The 20,983-nt window shown below is 47.0% G+C and overlaps 1 protein-coding gene across 10 annotated transcripts in view; it reads left to right on the forward strand.

Annotated features, from left to right (window-relative positions):
- The window catches only part of macf1a (microtubule actin crosslinking factor 1a), a 187,601-nt gene that overhangs the window by 96,587 nt on the left and 70,031 nt on the right, over window positions 1-20,983 (forward strand). For 8 of the 10 annotated variants that reach the window (XM_060042711.1, XM_060042716.1, XM_060042717.1 and 5 more), the window contains 23 exons: window positions 542-735; window positions 1,158-1,317; window positions 1,438-1,521; window positions 1,629-1,736; window positions 2,009-2,107; window positions 2,276-2,398; window positions 2,580-2,671; window positions 2,801-2,936; window positions 5,230-13,014; window positions 13,124-13,279; window positions 13,499-13,714; window positions 13,910-14,068; window positions 14,381-14,680; window positions 15,671-15,820; window positions 16,145-16,378; window positions 16,712-16,906; window positions 17,321-17,494; window positions 17,882-18,049; window positions 18,288-18,479; window positions 18,807-18,980; window positions 19,282-19,405; window positions 19,723-19,922; window positions 20,404-20,721. In XM_060042711.1, coding sequence (XP_059898694.1) covers window positions 542-735; window positions 1,158-1,317; window positions 1,438-1,521; window positions 1,629-1,736; window positions 2,009-2,107; window positions 2,276-2,398; window positions 2,580-2,671; window positions 2,801-2,936; window positions 5,230-13,014; window positions 13,124-13,279; window positions 13,499-13,714; window positions 13,910-14,068; window positions 14,381-14,680; window positions 15,671-15,820; window positions 16,145-16,378; window positions 16,712-16,906; window positions 17,321-17,494; window positions 17,882-18,049; window positions 18,288-18,479; window positions 18,807-18,980; window positions 19,282-19,405; window positions 19,723-19,922; window positions 20,404-20,721 — 11,541 coding nt within the window. Of the gene's footprint in view, window positions 1-541; window positions 736-1,157; window positions 1,318-1,437; window positions 1,522-1,628; window positions 1,737-2,008; window positions 2,108-2,275; window positions 2,399-2,579; window positions 2,672-2,800; window positions 2,937-3,065; window positions 4,823-5,229; window positions 13,015-13,123; window positions 13,280-13,498; window positions 13,715-13,909; window positions 14,069-14,380; window positions 14,681-15,670; window positions 15,821-16,144; window positions 16,379-16,711; window positions 16,907-17,320; window positions 17,495-17,881; window positions 18,050-18,287; window positions 18,480-18,806; window positions 18,981-19,281; window positions 19,406-19,722; window positions 19,923-20,403; window positions 20,722-20,983 lie in introns of those variants that run through there. The other 2 variants (XM_060042714.1, XM_060042713.1) reach the window with 2 other exon arrangements.

Raw genomic sequence — 20,983 nt, forward strand, 5'->3', positions numbered from 1 at the left:
ATCTAATCTAAGAGGCAGAGCATTTTTTATAATCAAATCTAAACCTAAAATGCGTTTTCATCCTTTCCTGGGCTCCTCCTAGCCTAGGAGTCAGACGAAGCTTGTGTGCTCATGTTTCATCTGCTCTGCAGATAAGGTCTGGCTCCCCTCCCATACAAAAAGATTTCCGATAGACTGACAAAACACAACCGTCTATCTAATATGAGACGCTATAAATGCAATGACATTTTCAACAAAAACAACTGAGATGGCTGCCACTGATTCAACATTCTGTTGAATCCGCTACAGACGCTATCAAATGAACTGGACGGTATACTTTCACTAAAATAAGAACAAACCACTGTTTGTTCGTTACCGTGAACAAATGGACTGTACCATGCCGACCGGTCGAAGCTCTCTCCCGAGTGCTGGCTGGGAAACCCTGTGTGCCCTGATTAGTGAATGCACCACAGGTGTTCTGCCCCATCCTGCCCCAGAGTTCAATCCACCTGACTCGGGACACACCCCCTAATCCTCTCCCCCTCCTCCCCTCTCTGTGTAGTCGTGGCAGGGGGAGCTGAGCGCACAAGACGGCGTGCTCCGCTCGCTGCAGGCCGAGGTGGAGCGGGCGAGGGAGGCGGGCTCCCAGCTGGCCCGGCTCCACCCGGACCGCAGCTCGGAGCTGGAGCGCTACCAGGAGAGGGCCAATCAGATGGCAGAGAGGTGGAGCAACGTGGAGCGGCAGATGGAGACACGGTGAGCAGGGGGAGGCAAGGCAGGCAGGAAGGAAGGGAGGGGACACCTGGTCGAAGGGAGGGACGCTACGAGCCAGGGTAGTCTGAGTGCCAAGGTTTTTTTTTACTCTAGGCCAAAAGGTTCTGGGTTTGATCCCCAATGATCCATACTTATCGGATCCTTGAGGAAGTTTCCCAATATCTACCTGCTACTTAATGATCTGTATCGGACTATTATCGGTATCTGCATTCACTTTCTAACCCCTACCTGCTCCTTAAAGCCCTCTATCTGTGGTGAATGCCTAACCCTTACCTCCTCGTTAATGCCCTCTCTCTCTGTATTGACTGTCGAGCCCCTAGCTGCTCCTTAAAGCACTTTATCGGTACTGTGTGTCTTTGTATAAGAGTATCTCCTAACTGGTGGGCTGGTACATGTTGTTCCAGGCGGGCTGACCTGGAGGTCCTGGGCTCGTCCCTGCAGCAGTACAAAGACGGCCACTCAGGCCTCATTAGCTGGATCGAGGAAACCACAGAGAGACAGGAGAACACACAGCCGGGCCAGATGGACAGCAAGGCCCTGTCGGAACAACTGGCTCAACAGACGGTCTGTATCAGGGCGGACAAGGAGCAACATCACAAAACAAATGCTGTGCTTGGTTCAAATCAATGTTTGTGATGTTTTTCTAGTGTTTTACGTTTAGTTCTTTTTTGATTCCATCCCTAGGCCTTGGTAGTTGAGATCGAGGCGAACCAGACCAAACTAGACCAGTGCCAAATTAACGCCAAACAGTACTGTACCTCAGTCAAGGTGTGTATCTGTTTCACCAAACAAAATCATTTCTACTTGCTCATAGTGAACTATGATGAAGTATACTAAGTGTTCTAACTGTCTCTCCACTCTGTGTGTTTTTGTAGGACTATGAGCTTCAGTTGATGACCTACCGAGCCTTCGTGGAATCCACCCACAAGTCCTCCCTCAAGAGGCGGAGGATGCACTCCTCCTCAGACGCCATTTCTCAAGAGGTAAGGAAAACGACGAGGGACAAAAGGCCAACGCAAACTTGCCCCTCGACATTACCAGTTGCTAAGCCTATTCCTTTCTAGAATTCCATTCATTATGTTTCTTTTCTTGTACACAATTTCATTGTTTTATGATAAATTATATGATAAATGAGCCTTAATTCAACTGTCTCTCTGTCGCTCTTTCTCACAATTTCTCTATGCCGATATGTCTGCCTGAATGTATTCACCATTTAAGTTAATGAATGCATGCATTTGTCTGCTCGTGTCTGTAGTTCATGGACTTGCGGACACGCTACACCGCCTTGGTTACCCTGACAACGCAACACGTCAAGTACATCAGCGATGCTCTGAGGAGAATAGAGGAAGAAGAGGTTTGCACTTTTAGTTGTTCAATATTTCCCCATCTGTGATTTTTACATGCGCCTACATTTTTGCATTTTTACTTTCGAAGTCTTTGTACATATATTGCCTCTTTGCTGATTTCCCTCTATCGCCCCTCTCATTATACTATACCGTCTCTGTCGTGTGTGTGTGTGCAGAAAGAGGTGGAGGAGGAGATGCAGGCCAGGGTGGGCCCGGTCTCAGATCTTCTGGGCTGGGTGAAAGGTCTCCAGGGGCGGAGCCTTGGCCCCAACGCTGAGTCCTCATTGGCTGCTCAGCAGGTACTGTTATATGTGCTCTATAAATAGATTTTATTTGATGCATTACAAATGAACGTATCACAGAAAATTGACCATGTATTTTCCTTTCCATTACATGGTATTCCATAAAAAATTTACCAAAATTGATTTTAGGAAATTAGCAATGCTCCTGAATTGAGAGTTTTATATTTTCTGTTTTCAGGCCGTCACAGAACAACTCTCCGCTAGGAAGGAGGAGGTCGCTGAAGCCATCAGGAGCACCCAGGTGTTCCTACAATCTAAACAAGCCAGCAAGTAAGACACACAAACTCACGCCCACTTACTCACTCGACTCACTCAACTCACTCACACACAGAAGAACACAGACCTCCCGGGCCCTTAAGTCCTCATATTAACCCGGGGGCCCCTGTGTTTCCTGTCCAGGTTGTCCCCAGAGGAGAGTGCCCGGGTCAGGGCCCAGCTGGAGGAGCTGACTTCCACCTACAGCCAGCTGTGTGACAGCTCCAGCCAGCAGCTCCAAAAGATGGAACACCAACTGGCCAAGGAGGAGGAGGAGAAGGTAAAAAAGACAGAGAGAACCCGACACTACAACAAACGAGTCGGAGGGAATGGCGCTGGGCAAGGTGGAGGAAGGGGTGGGGGTCGGATACAGGGGGGAGACGGGGGGTTGGGTGGATGAACGGCACACATAGATCTAAAGGTTTGGGGGAAAAGAAGGTGTCTCCGCCTGTCCAGAAGGAATAGAACTTCAGAACTGTGTTTTATTTTCATGCAAGCTTTCGAAAACAACCTGCAGTCACGCTGATGTTTGTCTGCACAACAACGTCGCCACTTCAGCCGCGTGGCTTCTCTGAAGTGTGCTCGCCATCCGAGAATGAGAGGGTGTGTGTGATTGTGTGCGAGGACCGTTTGAATACTGTATATAACGAATCGCATGATGTGTTTGTATTGCTCGACCGCTGTATGTTATGACATCAGCATCAAACCGGGAATTGTGGAGTTGGTTTGATTTGGCTCCTCCGACCCTTTTCAGACACCAGTCCACTAAACCATCCACAAATTCAATCAGTAATCCACTTTATGTATCACATACTAAGCTGAGGTAACCAGTAGGAGCAATTCATGTATTCATTGAAAATATTTAAATGTCCATTTCTGTGACGATTTTCTATCAAAATCAATTTTGCAAAGAAAATGCTTTTAGCTCATTCTTTTGAAAGAATCACATGTGGACACAGGATGCATTGGACTGGGCTGTCTGAACTGGGTCGTAGCACGGAGCTTTGTTTTATCACAGCTCCAGAATGTATGCATCTCTCATCTTCTCATGTCACGAAACCCTTCACCCTTCACACGGCCACCGTCATCTTCATCACCTCACTATCGTCGTCGTCACCATCATCATTATCCTCATCGTCATGAAACACATCTGCTTAATGGCTAACATGGCTAATCTGTGGCCTTTGTGGTGCATCAGTAGGGTAGTGCTGCCATGCTAGCAGTTATAGCTGTAGAACCCTAATTTGGTTTGGGGGTGACATTTCTGCTGTGTCGCTCGCTTAAGGATGCGCTAAAACGTTATTGGTTAACCGTTTAACATTTTGTTGTAGTAGTAGTAGTAGTCATAGTAGTAGTAGTACGAGCAACATAATACATGTTCCATTAGTTTCACTTTTTTGTGTGTAAACATTGTAGATCTCATACAATCACTGTTGTGATATTCCATCATTTTGATGTTTGGCATGAGATGATTACAGCCTTAAAAGTCAAAGTCAGCTTAAATTATGGTAATAGATATTTAATAGTTGTTTGCTTGTGTGCAAGAATGCAGGCTGTGTGTGTGTGCAGATGTCTGTTTAGCTCAATTTGTTCGACTTATTAGGACTAGCAGTGGTGTGGATTTCAGGATAACTTTCCTGCTTTCCAGTTTCAATGCTTGTTAACATGAATACCTCAAAACGCCCCGTCGCGTGAACGGCGGGTCCATTAAAAAATGCTCTCATTCCCCGAGAAACAGAAGGTTTAGATTTTCAAGGTGTGTTTAGGCTGGAAGTGCACCAGAGGCCTGCTGTGCAACGTACTCACATCACCGTTTTGAGCATGATGTGTCCAGATCACGAGTGTGTGTGTTTGTGTGTATGAGCGTATGTGTCTGTGTTTTGTTTGTGCTAATGCTCTAATGCAAATTATTCATGTGTGAAACTTTAAACCAGCATTTTGCTTGAAAACCACTAACAGCGGCCATTGGAGATTCCCAGAGGACATCTGAGTTCAAACCAGAAATGGAGTAAATGCTGTAGTCATCTTGAATGAGTTGTTAGACAGTACATTAGTATTGGGTTATGAGTTATAAGGTTCAGGTCAAAGGTACAATACCGCATGCAGACCGCTTACTTCTCACCTGTTGCGCCTCGCTCTACCAAGCACAGGGCTGCCCACGATAAGGTAAGTGTGGCTCGCCCTCTCTCTCTCTCTCTCTCTCCCACTCTCTCTTTTACAGTATCAAACCGGATTTACTTTCCCTCACCTGCTGAGGTTTTTCTTTTCGTTTATCTTTCTTGCTTTTTATTTGTGTTTGTTGCATAGCTGTGCATGCTTAGTGCTATTTGTGCGTATGATTTAATAACCGTGAAGAAATTGTAGCTATATGTTAGCTATAAGTGTGTGTTGATGCATTTTTTTCTTGTAATTCTAAACATATGGTGGTGGGCTTACAACTTTTTAGATGACTCTTCTCTGCTAAATTATTATAATTAATTAGTTCTAGATTCACATTGAAATATTTTCCAAATGTATTATACCTCGATATTCTAGTATACATGGATTGATTGCAGTTTTTTCCATTTTCACAGAAACAAACTGTTATTGCTGGAATCATCGACATGGGATCCATGGAAATCTTCTCAGTGTTCAGTGCAGCCCAGTGCGGGCTCATTGACCAGGAAACCTGCCGCTTCCTACTGGAAGCCCAACTCATCTCTGGTGGGCTCCTCCAGCCTCCCTCCCCTCAAAGCCTCTCATTGGAGCACGCCTTGGCCCAAGGAATGATAGACAACCACACCAGCCAATCGTTATCTTACTTGGAAAGGGCCTTGCATCTGGTGAATGAGACAAAATCAAAAGAGGGAGAGAAGCAATGTCTCCTGCCAGTGGCAATAGCCTTGGAGGAAGGAGTTATCAGTGAGCACTTGGGGCTCCATATTCTAGAGGTCCACATGAATACAGGAGGCTTGAGATATCCCAGTGGAGAATTGGTCGATTTGAACACTGCCTTAGACCAGGGTCTTTTGCCTTCAAGAATCTACATTAAGCTCCAATCCCAGCTCCAACGTAGGGAGCTTATTGACCCAAATACTGCAGAAAGGTTAAGCCTGTCTGAGCTACAGCAACGCTGTATAAGTCATGAAGAGTCTGGCCTTCATCTCCTGCCGGTCAAACAGCAATCTGAAAGAACCGTCTCCCTACGTTCTGGAAGAAAAGTGGGCATCTTCCGCGCCAGCCAAGAAGGTCTTGTGGACCAAAATGTTACTGTGAGGCTACTTGAAGCTCAGCTATTTGCTGGCGGTATTGTTGACCCACGTTCTGGACATCGTCTAGTCCTTGATGAGGCTCTTAGCCAAGGATTGATGCATCAGGATCAGGCATGCACTATACTGGCTCGGCAGCTCCAAACTGGAGGAATACTGGACCCTCGCAGCGGTGAGCGTCTAGGCTTGGACGAATCTCTCCGCAGGGATCTTCTGTCTCCTTCTTTAGCTCTCTTGGTACTTGAGTCCCTGCAGTCCTTCATGGGGATGCTGTGGCCAGAATCTGGAGAACTAGCGCCCATCGCAGAGGCCCTACAGCAGGGAGGCGTCTCAGAAGATCTGGCGAGAAATGTCCTGGGGCAACGTCATGTTGTTGGAGCCTTGTATGATGTAGGAGCACTTCACTTGGTACCTCTCAGCCAAACATCTGAAAAAGCCCTGGATCTCAGTGTGGCCAAAGTCCTAAGCAAGATCCATATCCCTGATGTTCTCCCTAGTACACCATCGAGTCCTCCATCTACGAATCGCATCAGCTGGTGTTCCACCAGCTCATCTCCTTCTCCATCCTCACAACCACCTGGTTCCCTAACTACAGGGCATGTCTGGGACTCTACTCCAATGGATTCTAGCGAAACACAAGAACAAGCAAAGCATGTGTTACTTTCCCATCTGATGACTCACAGCTATGTTGATGTCCATTCTGGGAAACGCCTTGTGCTTCTAGATGCAGAGCTTGTGGAGTTGGTCAAGGCTACTGGGCTGTCATGTGCAGACACTTCTCCTGGATATCAAGTTCAGGAGGAAGGAAGTAGTTTGATCGCTGGTTCAATACAGACCATAGGTAGTATCAGAACACTAGTATTTAGTGCTGAGGGAGAGAAAGAGGAAACAGCGGAAGTTGTAAAGACAAGCTGTCAAGCAATCCCAAAGGTTGTCCTCTCCAGTAAAATCATTGAACGAAAAGGCAGAACTAGTCAAGAAAGTAAAAATGGTGTAGGTGACAGAGCATTGCAGCAAACATCCAATCAGAAAATAGAGCCAGCAATCGGGGGGAAAGGTGAGAAAAAAATTGGAAATGTCACCGCAAAAGGTGAAATAGAAATAGCTCCTCGTTCTGAGAACTCTGCAGGAAAACCTCTAAGTCAGCAGGTAAACAAGTCAGATCAACACAAAGAGGTGCATAATAAAGAAGGTAGCTCACCTTCAAAACAAGCAGACACTTCACCATCCATTAACCAAGACAATGCAACTTCTTCTGTAGTAAATACAGAAAGAGTCTATGCTGAGTTAGAACAAGATCTAGCCATCGTAGAAAGTTCTAAAACTATAGATTCAGCAGGCTCCCAAGCAGTAAAATCTATGGGATATGCTCAAATTGTCCAAAAGTCGGACTTGGATTATAAATCACAGTTTATTAACCGTAGCTCAGAGACAAATAAAACGGAGGAGGAAGCTGAGATGGAAAGGTTAACCATAGAGCTTAAACAGGGTGGCCTCCTGACGGAGGAAGGAGACAGGCTGCTCCCAGATGAGGCTGTAGCCCAGGGAATCCTCCCAGGCCAAACTGCAGTTAAACTCATGTCTCAAGCCGGTCTTTTTGGTGGATTCCTAGATGCCACTAGTGGTGAGTTACTCAGTTTAGAGGACGTAATGCAGGAAGATCTTCTTGATGAAGACCTAATGTGGAGTGTTCTTAAGTCTGATAAAAGCCTATCTGGTGTAGTGGACATTGACAAAGGAAATGTCTGTGGGTTGAGGGAGGCAGCTCAGAAAGGCTTGATCGACTCCAACACTGCTTCTCGCCTTCTGGAAGCCCAGGTTCTCTCTGGGGGAATTGTTGATTTAAATAGGGATGAAAAAGTGTCAGTAACCCTCGCAGCCAACCTGGGTCTGATCGAGGAGGATCAGAAAGAATCACTTGAGGCATTAGAAAATGCTTACAAGGGAAAGGCCACGGAACCACAAACGGCAATTGCCAAAGCCACAATCCAACTACAGATGGAAGGCATTGTTGACCCTGAATCTCGGTCTCCTGTTCCACTGGAATGCGCCATTCAGAAGGGATTGATTGGTTCAGAGGAGGCTTATCAGGCACTCTCAAAGCAGGTTGCTGAAGGGGGTATTTTACACCATGCTTCAGGAACAAGGTTGTCCGTTTCTGATGCTTTGGAGAGAGGACTGGTTGACCGCTCCCTTGCCCCGGGACTGGAAGAACTGCAGTGTGTCTACAAGGGGAACGTCAGCCTTTTAGCACACCCAGAGGCTGCTCTATTCCAAGCTTCAACAGGAGCTATTTACAGCCCAGAATCTGGACGCAAACTGACACTGACGGAGGCGGTTTCCAGGGGCCTGCTTGAGAAGAAAGTGGCCAAGGAAGCTATGGCTTCTGATAGTGTAACTCAAGGAGTAATTGATCCCCAATCCTGTCGTATTGTCCCTTATTCTCACCTAGTACACCAGGGTAAGATAGATCTTAACACAGGAAAACGATTCCTGGAGGTAAAACAATTCAGCGGTATTCAGGATGAGCAAACGGGGGACATCTTAACGTTAAAGCAGGCCATTGCAATTGGCAAAGTTGACCCAGTACCAGCTTTGAGGCTGCTCCAAAGCCAGGCTGACAGTGGTGGGATCATTGATGTCACCAGTGGAGATAGGCTGCCTCTGCCTGAAGCCTCTGAGAAAGGTTTGATTGAGGAGGATATGGCCAGAGAAATTGCCATCAACCAGATCACCAAAGGAGGCCTGATCCATCCTACTACTGGTCAAAGAGTTGCAAATCTTGATGATGCTATCATAGCAGGTCTAATCTCAAGTGAAATGGCCTTTGATATCCAGGAGAGCATGACTTTAGCAGAAATAGATGAAGGTGAGGGTAGTTATACACCAATGGTTTCCTCAAACAGTGCCTACAGCCCTGGTGCGGGTTCATCAGTAGCCAGCAACCCTGTAAAATGGTCAAGTGAAGGCGCTCTGTCAACCTCTCCACTCTTAGAGCAGTCAGGGATAGGTTTGGTGTTTAAAGAGGTGGATCAAAAGCAATTGGATTCTTTGACATCAAATCAGTTGAGCTTGTGTGATGCCACTTTAGAAGAAGATACTGTAGAGCAGCCACTCTCTGAGTCTGACTCATCAATTGACCTGCTGGCTAAATTTGCCAGCAATGTTGGGAAAAGGATTCAGCAAGCAATCAATGAGATCAAACCTCAGAAAGCTGAGCTAAAACAGGGGCCAGGTGAGGCATCATCAATAAGGGAAAGACCTGCTGTCGGAACACAAAAAGAGAGTGATTATACTGGTATCACCGCAGTATCATCCTACCAGGAATCAGACCCTGAAACATTCAACGCATCTTCTAAAGTACAAGTTGCAGAACAGGTGACTATCACAAGATCAGTGGACCTATCTGTTAGGGCTGACAAGAAAAAGACAAGGCCAGCAGATGTCAGGGTTTTGTCAGAGCATCATGAAGATGAAAATGATGAAAGAATCAAAGACGCAAAAGCAGATGATGTCCGGGAGGAGGGAAAACAAAAGGAAAGCCTAGGTGTAGATGTGCTTTCTCTAAAAGAACTAGAACATGAATACACCGAACAATGTGACGAAGCAGGGAAAAGAGAGATTGGAGGAGAATTGGAGGACACAGCTGAAACAATTCTAACAGGAGAGGGAACTGATGTGAAGCATTCAGACCAGAGTTTAACTGCTTCAGATAAAGAGGCCGAAGCCAAAAGCAAGAAAAAGAAGAAGAGCAAGAAGAAAGGCAGGGGAAAGGAAAGTGAAAATAAGCCACTACCTTTAGAGAAAAGCGATAATGTATCGGACATTAAACAAATGGATTCAGAAAATGAAGGGCAGTCTCAACTCACAAAGTCAATCACTGGTGTTTCGCCATTACCAGTGAAGGTTAAGATATTAGAATCCACCCCCGAAAGAGACCTCCATGTCAAAGATGGAGAACTAAAGATTGATGGGAAGGTTGATGCAGCGGAAGTAATCCTAGTATCTCAAGATGATCAGCAGGCAAATGATAACGGAGGGCAACCAGACATGACAAGAGCTGAAATAGTAAGAAAGCAGATGGAAGAATGCCTAGACAAACAGTATGGCAAGACAGAGATGGGTGTTAGTGTGCAGAAGGGTGCAAAAAGACCTGAGAAGTCAAACCTACCAGACAATGAGAAGGCAGCCCTGATATTGAAGGCAAAGGAGAGCATATTGAAGAAGGTGTTTGAGAAGGGAGTGACAGAAAAGCAAGCAGCTGAAGAGCTGGAGGCACTACGCAAGGAGGTGCACAGGAAGGACATCCAGGGAGGGAATGCCAGAGATGGAAAGATGCAAACTCCTGTGATTAAGATGGAAACTCCCTCGAGAAAGATGGCAACTCCCTTGACTAAGATGGTTGATTTTGAGGGTAGTACTGATGAAGATGATCACAGAAAAAGGCCTGATGCTAAGCCAAAGGTGGAATGGAAGGGAGAGGCCGGTGGCCGAAAGGAGAACTTGAAAGTGGATGTCAAGGAAGTTGTGGTTATAGATGAGCCAAATACCACAGATGATTCAAGCTTAGCCCTTAAAGAAGTTAAGACCGTATCAAAAGAGAACGATGATTGTGTTGGTGATATTAAGGAGGGAAAAGATAAAGAGTCTGTTTCACCAGACCAGCATAAAGAAACCCCCTTGAGAAAGATGGTAACTCCTTTGACTGAGATGGTCGATGTTGAGGGTAGCACTGATGAAGATGATCTCAGAAAACCCCCTGATGCTAAGACAAAGGTGGAATGGATGGGGAAGACCGGTGGCCGAAAGGAGGAGAACTTGAAAGTGGATGTCAAGGAAGTTGTGGTTGTGGATGAGCCAAATCTCACTGACGATTCAAGTTTAGCCCTTAAAGAAGCTAAGACCCTATCAAACGAGAAAGATGATTGTGTTGGTGGTGTTAAGGAGGGAAAAGATAAAGAGACAGTTTCACCAGACCAGCATAAAGAAACCCTCTCGAGAAAGATGGTAACTCCCTTGACAGAGATGGTCGATGTTGAGGGTAGCACTGATGAGGATGATCTCAGAAAACCCCCTGATGCTAAGACAAAGGTGGAATGGATGGGGAAGACCGGTGGCCGAAAGGAGGAGAACTTGAAAGTGGATGTCAAGGAAGTTGTGGTTGTGGATGAGCCAAATCTCACTGATGATTCAAGTTTAGCCCTTAAAGAAGCTAATACTGTATCAAAAGAGAAAGATGATTGTGTTGGTGGTTTTAAGAAGGGAAAAGATAAAGAGACAGTTTCACCAGACCAGCATGAAGAAACCCCCTCGAGAAAGATGGTAACTCCCTTGACAGAGATGGTCGATGTTGAGAGTAGCACTGATGAGGATGATCTCAGAAAACAACCTGATGCTAAGACAAAGGTGGAATGGATGGGGAAGACCGGTGGCCGAAAGGAGGAGAACTTGAAGGTGGATGTCAAGGAAGTTGTGGTTGTGGATGAGCCAAATCTCACTGATGATTCAAGTTTAGCCCTTAAAGAAGCTAAGACCGTATCTAAAGAGAAAGATGATTGTGTTGGTGATGTTAAGGAGGGAAAAGATAAAGAGACGGTTTCACCAGACAAGCATAAAGAAACCCCCTCGAGAAAGATGGCGACTCCCTTGACTGAGATGGTCAATGTTGAGGGTAGCACTGATGAGGATGATCTCAGAAAATGGCCTGATGCTAAGCCAAAGGTGGAATGGATGGGAAAGACCGGTGGCCGAAAGGAGGAGAATTTGAGAGTGGATGTTAAGGAAGCCTTGGTTGTGGCTGAGCCAAAAATCACAGATGATTCAAGTTTGCCCATTAAAGAAGCTAAGACTTTATCAAAAGAGGCAGGTGATCGTGTCAGTGGTGTTAAGGAGGGAAAACAGACAGTTTCACCAGACCAGCATAAAGAGACTAGGCAAGGGAAACGGCACAAAAAAACCAAAAAGTCTAAAATAGCAAAAATTGCAGGCCATGCAGATGCTGCTACAGAAAAGCCATTGACTGATGATGCTGTTCAGGCAGTTATGACGGCAACAATCTGTACCAAGAAAACAGGAATTAATGTAGAAAGAAAAGCTGATGACCAGAAAGGGGAAAGTTTGAAATATGTGAAGTCAGAGAGTGATGTTGATAGGCCCTCAAGCAGTGATGACACAAACAAGATGGCTTCTTCAACAGTTGATGCCAAAACTACTGATGAAGTTTTACAAAGACCAATCCGTGCATCAGCACCGGCAATAGAGAAGGCAAAGGCTGAGGTTAAGTCTGCCAGGGAAGAATTTAAGGGACCTTTAAAAGTAATTGAAAGTAAGTCTGTTGAAGAAATTAAGGAAGTTTTACAAATGACTGGGAAGCAGTCTGCTGGAGACGAGTTTAAGAGATCCTTACACAGTTCTGTCATTAAGTCTGGTGGAGAAGAAGTAAAGGAACATGTTCAAAAATATGTTTCTGACACTGTAAGGGAGGAAATGAAGGAGCCTTTAAAAATGGGTGGGATTAATTCTACAGAGGAAAAATTAAAGGAAGCTTTACAGATGACTGTTGTCAAAGAAATGAAGGAACCTGTACACATAGCTGAAATTAAGTCTGCTGCAGAAGAAATGAAGGGACCTTTAGGATTGACTGGGAATCAGTCTGCTGGGGAAGAAGTTAAGAAGCATGTACAAAAAGCTGGAATCGACTCTGTAGGGGAGGAAATTAAGGAACCTATACCATTAGCTGGGATGACATCGATTGGGAAAGAACCGAAAGAACATCAACTCAACATTAAAGAGCAACTACACCCTGCAATACCTAGCATTGCTGCAGTTGTTTTTAGCACCACTTATGAGGCTGTTGATAACAAATCATATTTACAACCTGATTCTAGATCAGTGGATTCCATGAAACAGGATCCAAACCTAGTTGAAAGTCCTCTTCCAAGTCAGACAGGCAACAAGCCGCATCCAGACTCTCTTTTACCATCAGAGGAAAATCCCACAGAATCTGAGTTGGCTGAGGTACTAGAGTCTGATACGACTACAGAGAGCAGTGGGGAGGGGGAGGAGGACAAGGAAGAAATAAAGATGAAGAAAAAGAAGGGCTCCGCAAAGGTTAGATCTTATTTTTATAATTTTTTGATTTGTTACCACATTAATGATCTCTTTATACCGGCACAATTGTGCCTCTGTCGTCCTTTCAACTTTGATCTTTTGCCTGCAGTCATCACTGATCCGGCAGGAATGCCTGGAACATGACCAGCGAATTGTGGCTCTGGTCTCCATGGTGAGGCACATAGAGGTCTGCCTCAAACAGCAGCAGCAGCAGTCTGTCGGCCGTGGCCTCATCTCTCTAGAAGACATCATCAGACAGACAGAGGTAAACAAATCTGCACTCGGCCTTCGTCTGCTGATGTCACACAGCACACTTTTACCCTTTGTCCAGTCTTTGAATTATGATGTTTGGTACTTAGGACTTAGGACTTGTATAATTAATTCTTTGGTTTTTAGTTTGTGAGCACGTGAGACCATAGACAAAGCTGATTGAACAATGAATAACACTGTTGCTCTGCTCCGCTTCAATTAATCTGTCTCTTAGGCGCTGAGCCTCGAGCTCCAGGACCTGGAACCAGAGGTAAACAAGGAGGTGGAGGCCGCTGCCCAACTGCTTGAGCCACGCCCTTCCAATGTCCCACCTCAGCTCCTATTGGCTCTGGAGAAGGATATGCGGAGCCTGGCCCGAGGGTACGAGTCCGCCAGGGGAGTCTCTGAGACCATTCTACAGGGTCTACGAGAACACAGAGACTCTTACAAGGTAAAGGAGGGTCATCGAAGCAGAATTGTGTCTTTAATGTCATTATTTCTCAGTTTTATTACAAATTACCCAGTAGGATTTATTCTGATCTCGTGTATGTTTTTGTTGAAGCAGGATTAAGATTGGCACAAAGATTAGTTGCATTAGTTGCATGCGAACAACAACGGTTGGCTCTCCGTCTCTCGATTGTTTCAGGAGGCTGTGACAGCGGAGCAGAAGAACCTGGGAGGTCTGGTGGAAAACCTCCTCACCTGGTTGAGCGAGACGGAGGCCAGGAGCATCGGAGCGATGGCAGGGAAGGAGGAGAAGGATAGCCCTGTTGATCAGATTACGCAGCAACTGGAATACTGCAAGGTAAATGACACAAATGGTAATCAAGTCCAATAGCTAATGATAACAAAGTACAATATCCCTGAAATACATCCTTTGCTGTTTTAAAACAATATTTTATCTGTCTGTGGAGTTTTTTTCTCCAAAGAACAATTTATCTGCCATAGCGAAGCTTTTAGAAGGTTCAATCTCAGATTTAAAATGCGCACACAAGATTTGAACAAAAAGTGTTATCACATGAAAGTTAGTTGAATGCTGTCTCTCCGTCCGCCTTTTTCCACAGCTACCACTACCACTATGTCTTCATTATTCTCTGTCCCTTCTCATCTCCGTCAGGAGTTCCAGGCTGCCCTGACGGCCCGCTCCAATGAGGTCATCGACGCGGCCTTTGACGTTCAGGTGTTCATCTCGGAGCGCGCCCAGGACCTGGCCCCCGAGCAGAGCAGGCACCTGCTGGGGCAGCTCCAGAGGCTGCAGGGGGCCTTCCACCAGGCCAGTGGGCAGGCCCGGGCCCGCGCAGAGACCCTGTCCAATCAGAGAGCCAGGGAGGAGGAGCTCCAGCAGAAAGAGAGTGCTAAAGTGCAGGAGGAGGAGAAGGAGAGGGAGATAGAAAGACAGACGGCCCGGAAGATTGAGGTTTGGATGCACGCGGACGAGTTCATTGACATGAACGCGTGTTTGGAGTGTGTTTTTCTCTCACCACTCTGCTTTACTCACGAAAGAATGTCTGCATTTTGCTTCACAATTCACAATCTTCTTCTCGTAACTGTGTTCATTATTTAGCTCTACCATGTCATGCTCACTTATCCATCACACAGATCCATCCTTGCTGTTTTAATAACTACAACTTGCAATCATACTCATATCATTGCCTTATGCCTTGAAGAAATTCTCCATCCTTACAATAATAATAGTTGAACATCATCTAATAATACAATCTTTGGATTTTGTATCACTGCTGCTCATGCTGCATATGCTATGCCACTAGACAGTTCATCCATCCAAGCTACCATCACAGGCTCCTTCACCAGTGTGTGCTACTCTCTTGCATGTCTCTTGCGTGTTAATATTAACATGTCTGCCTTGCTCTTCCAGATTGCCACGGAAAGGAAAAGGCTTTCACGCCCGTGGAAAAACTCTAAAGAATTGATAGCAACCAAACATTACTGGCTACAATGCTTTTCTCTTTTCACCCCTCGACTCTACCGTTGTGTGAGAGAAACGGGGGAGGAAAAGAGCATATGTGTATATGTGTGATTTTGTTTTTTTTCTTCTTGCTGTCTGATTTTACCTTGACTGAACTGTTGCTGACTTATGAGATGAAAGGATCCTGTGTATGTCTGTGTGTGCTTGTTTGTCTGCCTGTTTGTGTGCGTTGATGTGAACTCTGGACACAATATGCTCAAAGCTTTGCTCAAAGTGTGTGCACTGCAGTGTACAAAAAAAGGTATTAGAGACAAGTGTGCACTCCAAGTTGATGTAGGCATGGTCGGTTTTTGGCTAGTTTGTTCGAGGTCTGTAAAATAGGTTGACACAATCGATAAACGAAGGTTCAGCTATAGGTTCTTACTTTTATATTTCTGTGGACCGTCCTTCTTTCCTTCCTCCCCCTTTTCTGTCTCTCAGGTGGTCAAGCAGCAGAAAGCAGAATGCTCTCAGAAACTAGAAGGCCTCAACGTGTGGTTGGCTGGAGCCGCCAGCATGTTGGCCAATCAGAAAGCATGTGTAGAGTCGGGGGATGTGGATGTCTTGCAAGAGAAGCAGAAGGAACTCAAGGTACTGAAAACTTTACAAAGATCTTTATTTATCTTTATTCACAAGACATATAGACTCAAAATGACCTGAATGATAATTGAATACAATTACAGCTGTAGTATTGTGTTTCTCTTTTAGTCAAATTATATATATGTTATATAATCATCAATCTCTCTCTCTCTCTCTCTCTCTCTCTCTCTCTCTCTCTCTCTCTCTCTCTCTCTCTCTCTCTCTCTCTCTCTCTCTCTCTCTCTCTCTCTCTCTCTCTCTCTCTCTCTCTCTCTCTCTCTCTCTCTCTCTCTCTCTCTCTCTCTCTCTTTTTCTCCCTCCCGCTCCCTCGTCCAGGAGGTGCAGAAGGACCTGCAGAGCAAAGCAGAGGGCGTGGCCGGGACCATCCGCTCGGTGGAGGACTTCCTGTCGGAGCGAGGGGACTGCCTGAGCCCCGAGGAGAGGGAGAGCCTGCAGGGGGCGCTACGCAAGATGAAAGAGCAGTACGCTGACCTGACCAACGCTGCCGACGCCTCAGTCACCCAGCTGGACACGGCCATCAGCACCACACTCCAGCAGAACACACAGAGGGTAAGGGGAGCAGAGGGGACCATGGGAAATGGAGTCTTAATAAGAGTGTTATTTATATAGAGTTTTGTTCGCATACTCATTGTAAAGTAATTTCTTGTAATATTTTGTTGATGGGAATTAAACCGGTTTCTCTTTTAGTTTTTTTGACCCCACAATGTTAAGATGCACATTTTAAGTTTTAATTTAATATTGGTTTATAAACGATTGGTGTTGATCAAGTTGAAGTTTAACTCTCCACTTCGCTCCTCTCAACTTTTGTCCTTTCCTCCTCCTCCTCCTCCTCCTCCTCCTCCTCCTCCTCCTCCTCCTCCTCCTCCTCCTCCTCCTCTCCAGGCTAAGGCAGAGGAGGACCTCCAGGAGACCCGGGGACAGATCGATGCCATGCTGGAAGGCCTGTCCTCCCTCAGTGCCCCTACTGTGAAGGCATCCGCCACCAAGTGCAGCACGTCTCCTGAAGACGTCATAGATGGGCGGCTCTCTTCCACACAGCCAGAGGGCGCTCTACAGTCACACACAGACATGCTACAGGTCAGACACGGATCGATGGCTGGCTTTTATTGTTTGCATTATTTAACATAACTGTGGAATTTTATTACAAATGAATGCTTTTTTTAATTATATATCTAGGAATATATGTAAATAATAATATGACAAATAAATTGTATATATTTTTGTAGCTCAATAATAACAATTGTGTAACACAAAGATGCTACATCTGTAGGTGTTACATTAACATTTAGGGCATTTAGCCGACTATTTTATCCAAAGCAACTTACAATAAATACATTTGTCCGATTTTATAGAGTTTATAACTTATTTTTTTTCTTATTTTTTTACACATTGTTTTACTTATTCCAAACCTCTCACTTGAGCTCTGCTGTGACTGTCCCCAACCTTTAACCCTCTCACGGTTCTCCCCCCGCTCCCCTCCGACCCCGTCAGGCGGAGATGCAGCAGCTCCAGGCCCAGCAGGCCCAGCTGCTGCAAGTGGCCCAGTCCACGCGCTCCCTGCTGGAGCAGCCCGACTCGGCGGTGCCCCCCGAGGAGAAGCGCCGCCTCCGGGCCTCCCTGGACCAGCTGCAGGCTCAGCACCAGAGCAAGCTGCAGAGCTGCCAGGTACAGTGCACGGCTGGATCCCTGCTCTCTCTCTCCCTCTCTCTCTGCGGTCTCTGCTGTTGGCTCTTCATCCAAATGAGAGTCAGCAGACTGGAGGGCAGAATGCTGATGGGATGGTGGGTTGCGCAGTGGATTAACATTGGAAAACACCAGCTAAACCAGGGCATAGATTTAAGAAATATAACAAAATCATATTTCAAATAAATGAATGATTCGCAGAAACTCCTGCACCCAGTAGCTCACATTGCAGCCCATTCTACTAGCAGTAACGTCAGACTGATCTTGTATTACATCCTTAACATTCTGTCTGAGATTAATAAAGTACATTGTGAGAGCTTGCATCACCGCTCTGTGTGTGTGTGTGTGTGTGTGTGTGTCTCCCTCTAGGACCGCCTGAGGAAATCTGAGGTTCTGCGGGAAGAGCTGTCCAAGTTCCTCCAGGAGCACGGCGGCCTGGGCACCTGGCTGGACCAGAGCGAGAAGGAGCTGCGTTCCCTGGGGGAGGGAGAGACCGACGCACAGGGGCTGAAGGGACGGCTGGAGGAACACAAGAAGGTAGGCACGCCCGCTGCTCAAGGCGAGAGGGACGTTCTCCCGCACGCCGATCGCCCTTCCATGCACATACTGAGCACATGCTCTTCCTCCCTATGTCTCTCTCTCCCTCTCTCTGTCTCTGTCTTCTTCCCTGTTCTCGTACACATTGACCGCCCTTCCATTAACATGCTAGGCCGTAACCCGGTTCCTCTAACCCGGTTCCTCTAACCCGGTTCCTGTAACCCCTCTACCCGTCCAGCTGGCTGAGGAGGTGATCTGCCACAAGGCGGACCTGCGCTTCGTGTCCATCTCGGGCCAGAAGGTTCTGGACTCTGTGCAGGGGGCGCTGGAGCAGGCTGGGGGTTCAGACCCGGCGCTGGACAGCACCAAGCAGCTAGTGACAGACAAACTGCACGACGCCAACCACAGATACACTGCCCTACACACCAAGGTAGGCCTCCACAGATACACTGCCCTACACACCAAGGTAGGCCTCCACAGATACACTGCCCTACACACCAAGGTAGGCCCACAGATACACTGCCCTACACACCAAGGTAGGCCCACAGATAAAATGCCCTACACACCAAGGTAGGCCTCCACAGATACACTGGCTAACTCCGTCCCTCTGTCTCTCTCCCGCTCTCTCTCTCTCTCTCTATCTCTGTCTCTCTCTCTCTCTCCCTCTCTCCCTCTCTCTCTCTCTCCCGCTCTCTCTCTCTCTCTCTCTCTCTATCTCTGTCTCTCTCTCTCTCCCTCTCTCCCTCTCCCTCTGCAGTCCTCTGAGCTGGGCGGCCGTCTGTCGGGGCTGCTGGAGCGCTCTCAGCAGTACCAGGACGAGGCGGTGTCGCTCCACTCCTGGCTCAGCAGCCAGGAGCAGGAGCGGGACACGGCCCGGCCCAGCGGGGACACCAACCCCCAGAACCTGCAGAGCGCACTGCGACAAGTACAGGTGGGACACACACACACACACACACACACACACACACACACACACACACACACACACACACACACACACACACACACACACACACCTTCTCTTGTTTTCGGGAAACACATCTTGTTCGCATTATACTGTATTTATTCTCACAAAAATCATTAGAATTGCAGAGAATACACCATTTCTTGTCTGTTTTTTTCTACAAATGCTTCCCTAAGGCATATTTATTTTCATTAACTTTGGATTTTTGGCTCATGCATTTTCGTCTATGCACATTTTTTTAATATATTTGTTTCCCCCCCGTCCCCAGCTGTTGCAGGACGAGCTTGCGGCCCGTTCAGTGCAGCTGGAGAAGGTGAAGAGAGCCGGCAGGGAGCTGGTCAGCACAGAGGAATCCCCCTCCCTCAAGGCAGTGGACATCCTCTGCACCGCAGGTAGGGCCTGGGCCCTACCTGGCGCTGTTTGTCGGGGGACAAACAGCGCCATCTAGTGGCTCACAATAAAGCTTTTAGTTCTCAACTCATTTACAGTCATGCAAAGAATACATTGACCTGTCTTGAATTTAAGCCTTATTTATATTTTTTTGTGTTCATATCGGTTGGAAAGATATTAAATCCAAATCAATGGAATTGAGGTTTCAGAAAAGAAGACAAGATTATTTTATACTGCATATTAAAAAATGTGGTCAAATGTACTGATGCATTTTGACTAGAACCAGCAGTTAATTTCCTCTGCTCCCTCTGTCCCTCAGATGGCCTGGAGAGGCGGTTCGACACGCTGTCTGCGTCGGTGTCGGAGCGTGCCGAGCAGCTGCAGACCGCGGTGGCCCAGTCGGTCAGCGTGCAGGAGGGGCTGAAGGGTCTGCTGTCCTGGCTGGACCAGCTGGTTCTGAGCCCAGGACCGGTCCAGCCCAGCGCTCAGGCTGTTCAGGACGCCATGACACAAAACCAGGTGGGTAGGCCCACGGCCGCGGGACGATGGCTGCCACCATGTTTCTCATGTTTCTAAAATCGACATGCTTCTGATATCAATATACCAACACGCACCTATGCAGAAATGGAAGAGGCAGAAATTGACAGAAAACAAACATGAATTCTCTCTGTAAAAATTATTGGTTTTAAATAATTGAACCCAAAAACCATTTAACTTTAATCGACATACTACTCAACTCAAGTACATAAGTGGCGTACACGATGGCTTTGGTATTTAAAATGGAAGAAGTGAAGGCAGACTTCAATTTGGGGCATTAACTTTACCATCAAACAATCAACACATATAATATTGAACAATATGACGTACCGCCTAGCGTACACCACCCCCCCCCCCCCCCCCCCCCCCCCCGGTGGGGAGGGGTGTTGGCGTTACGCAAACTCCACCCCACCTAACCTTCTCATACCCCCCCCCCCCCCCCCCACCCCGCTCTCCTCTGCAGAAGCTCCGCCAGGAGCTGCTGTCCCGGCAGGGCAGTGTGGACGCCACCCGCGACTCCCTCTCCAAGCTCCTGCAGAGCGCCGACGCAGACACGGCCGCCGACCTCCGGGGGGCGCTGGCCCAGCTCAACGGGCGCTACGCCGCCGCACAGGCCGGCCAGACGGAGAGAGAGGCCGAGCTGAAGGACCTGCTGCCCAGGCTGGAGAGCTACGAGCGGCTGGGGGCCGACCTGCAGGGCTTCACCCAGAGCAGGCTGAAGGCCCTGGGGCCGGTGGGGCAGCCGGAGCACAGCGTGGACGACTACAGGCAGACCCTGGAGGTAAGCAGGAGAACCACTTTGTAGTCACCTTCATCGTAGTACATATTGGCAAGAGTTTTATCAAACGTATGGAAATTATTTATGAATTAACTGGAAAGGCCTGAGTGTTGAAGATCATAGTTTTAATGTCGAAAGGCTTTCCGTTATGCCGTAGTTTTACCATAGGAGACAGAATGATGGACCATGAAAGGTTGATTTTTCTCGCAAATTAATTATACGTTTTAAGTTGTATTGTAGCAACCGTGTAACAAATGGAGTTTAT

The sequence above is a fragment of the Gadus macrocephalus genome, chromosome 22 (assembly GCF_031168955.1).
Source record: "Gadus macrocephalus chromosome 22, ASM3116895v1".
NCBI classification, from domain to species: domain Eukaryota; kingdom Metazoa; phylum Chordata; class Actinopteri; order Gadiformes; family Gadidae; genus Gadus; species Gadus macrocephalus.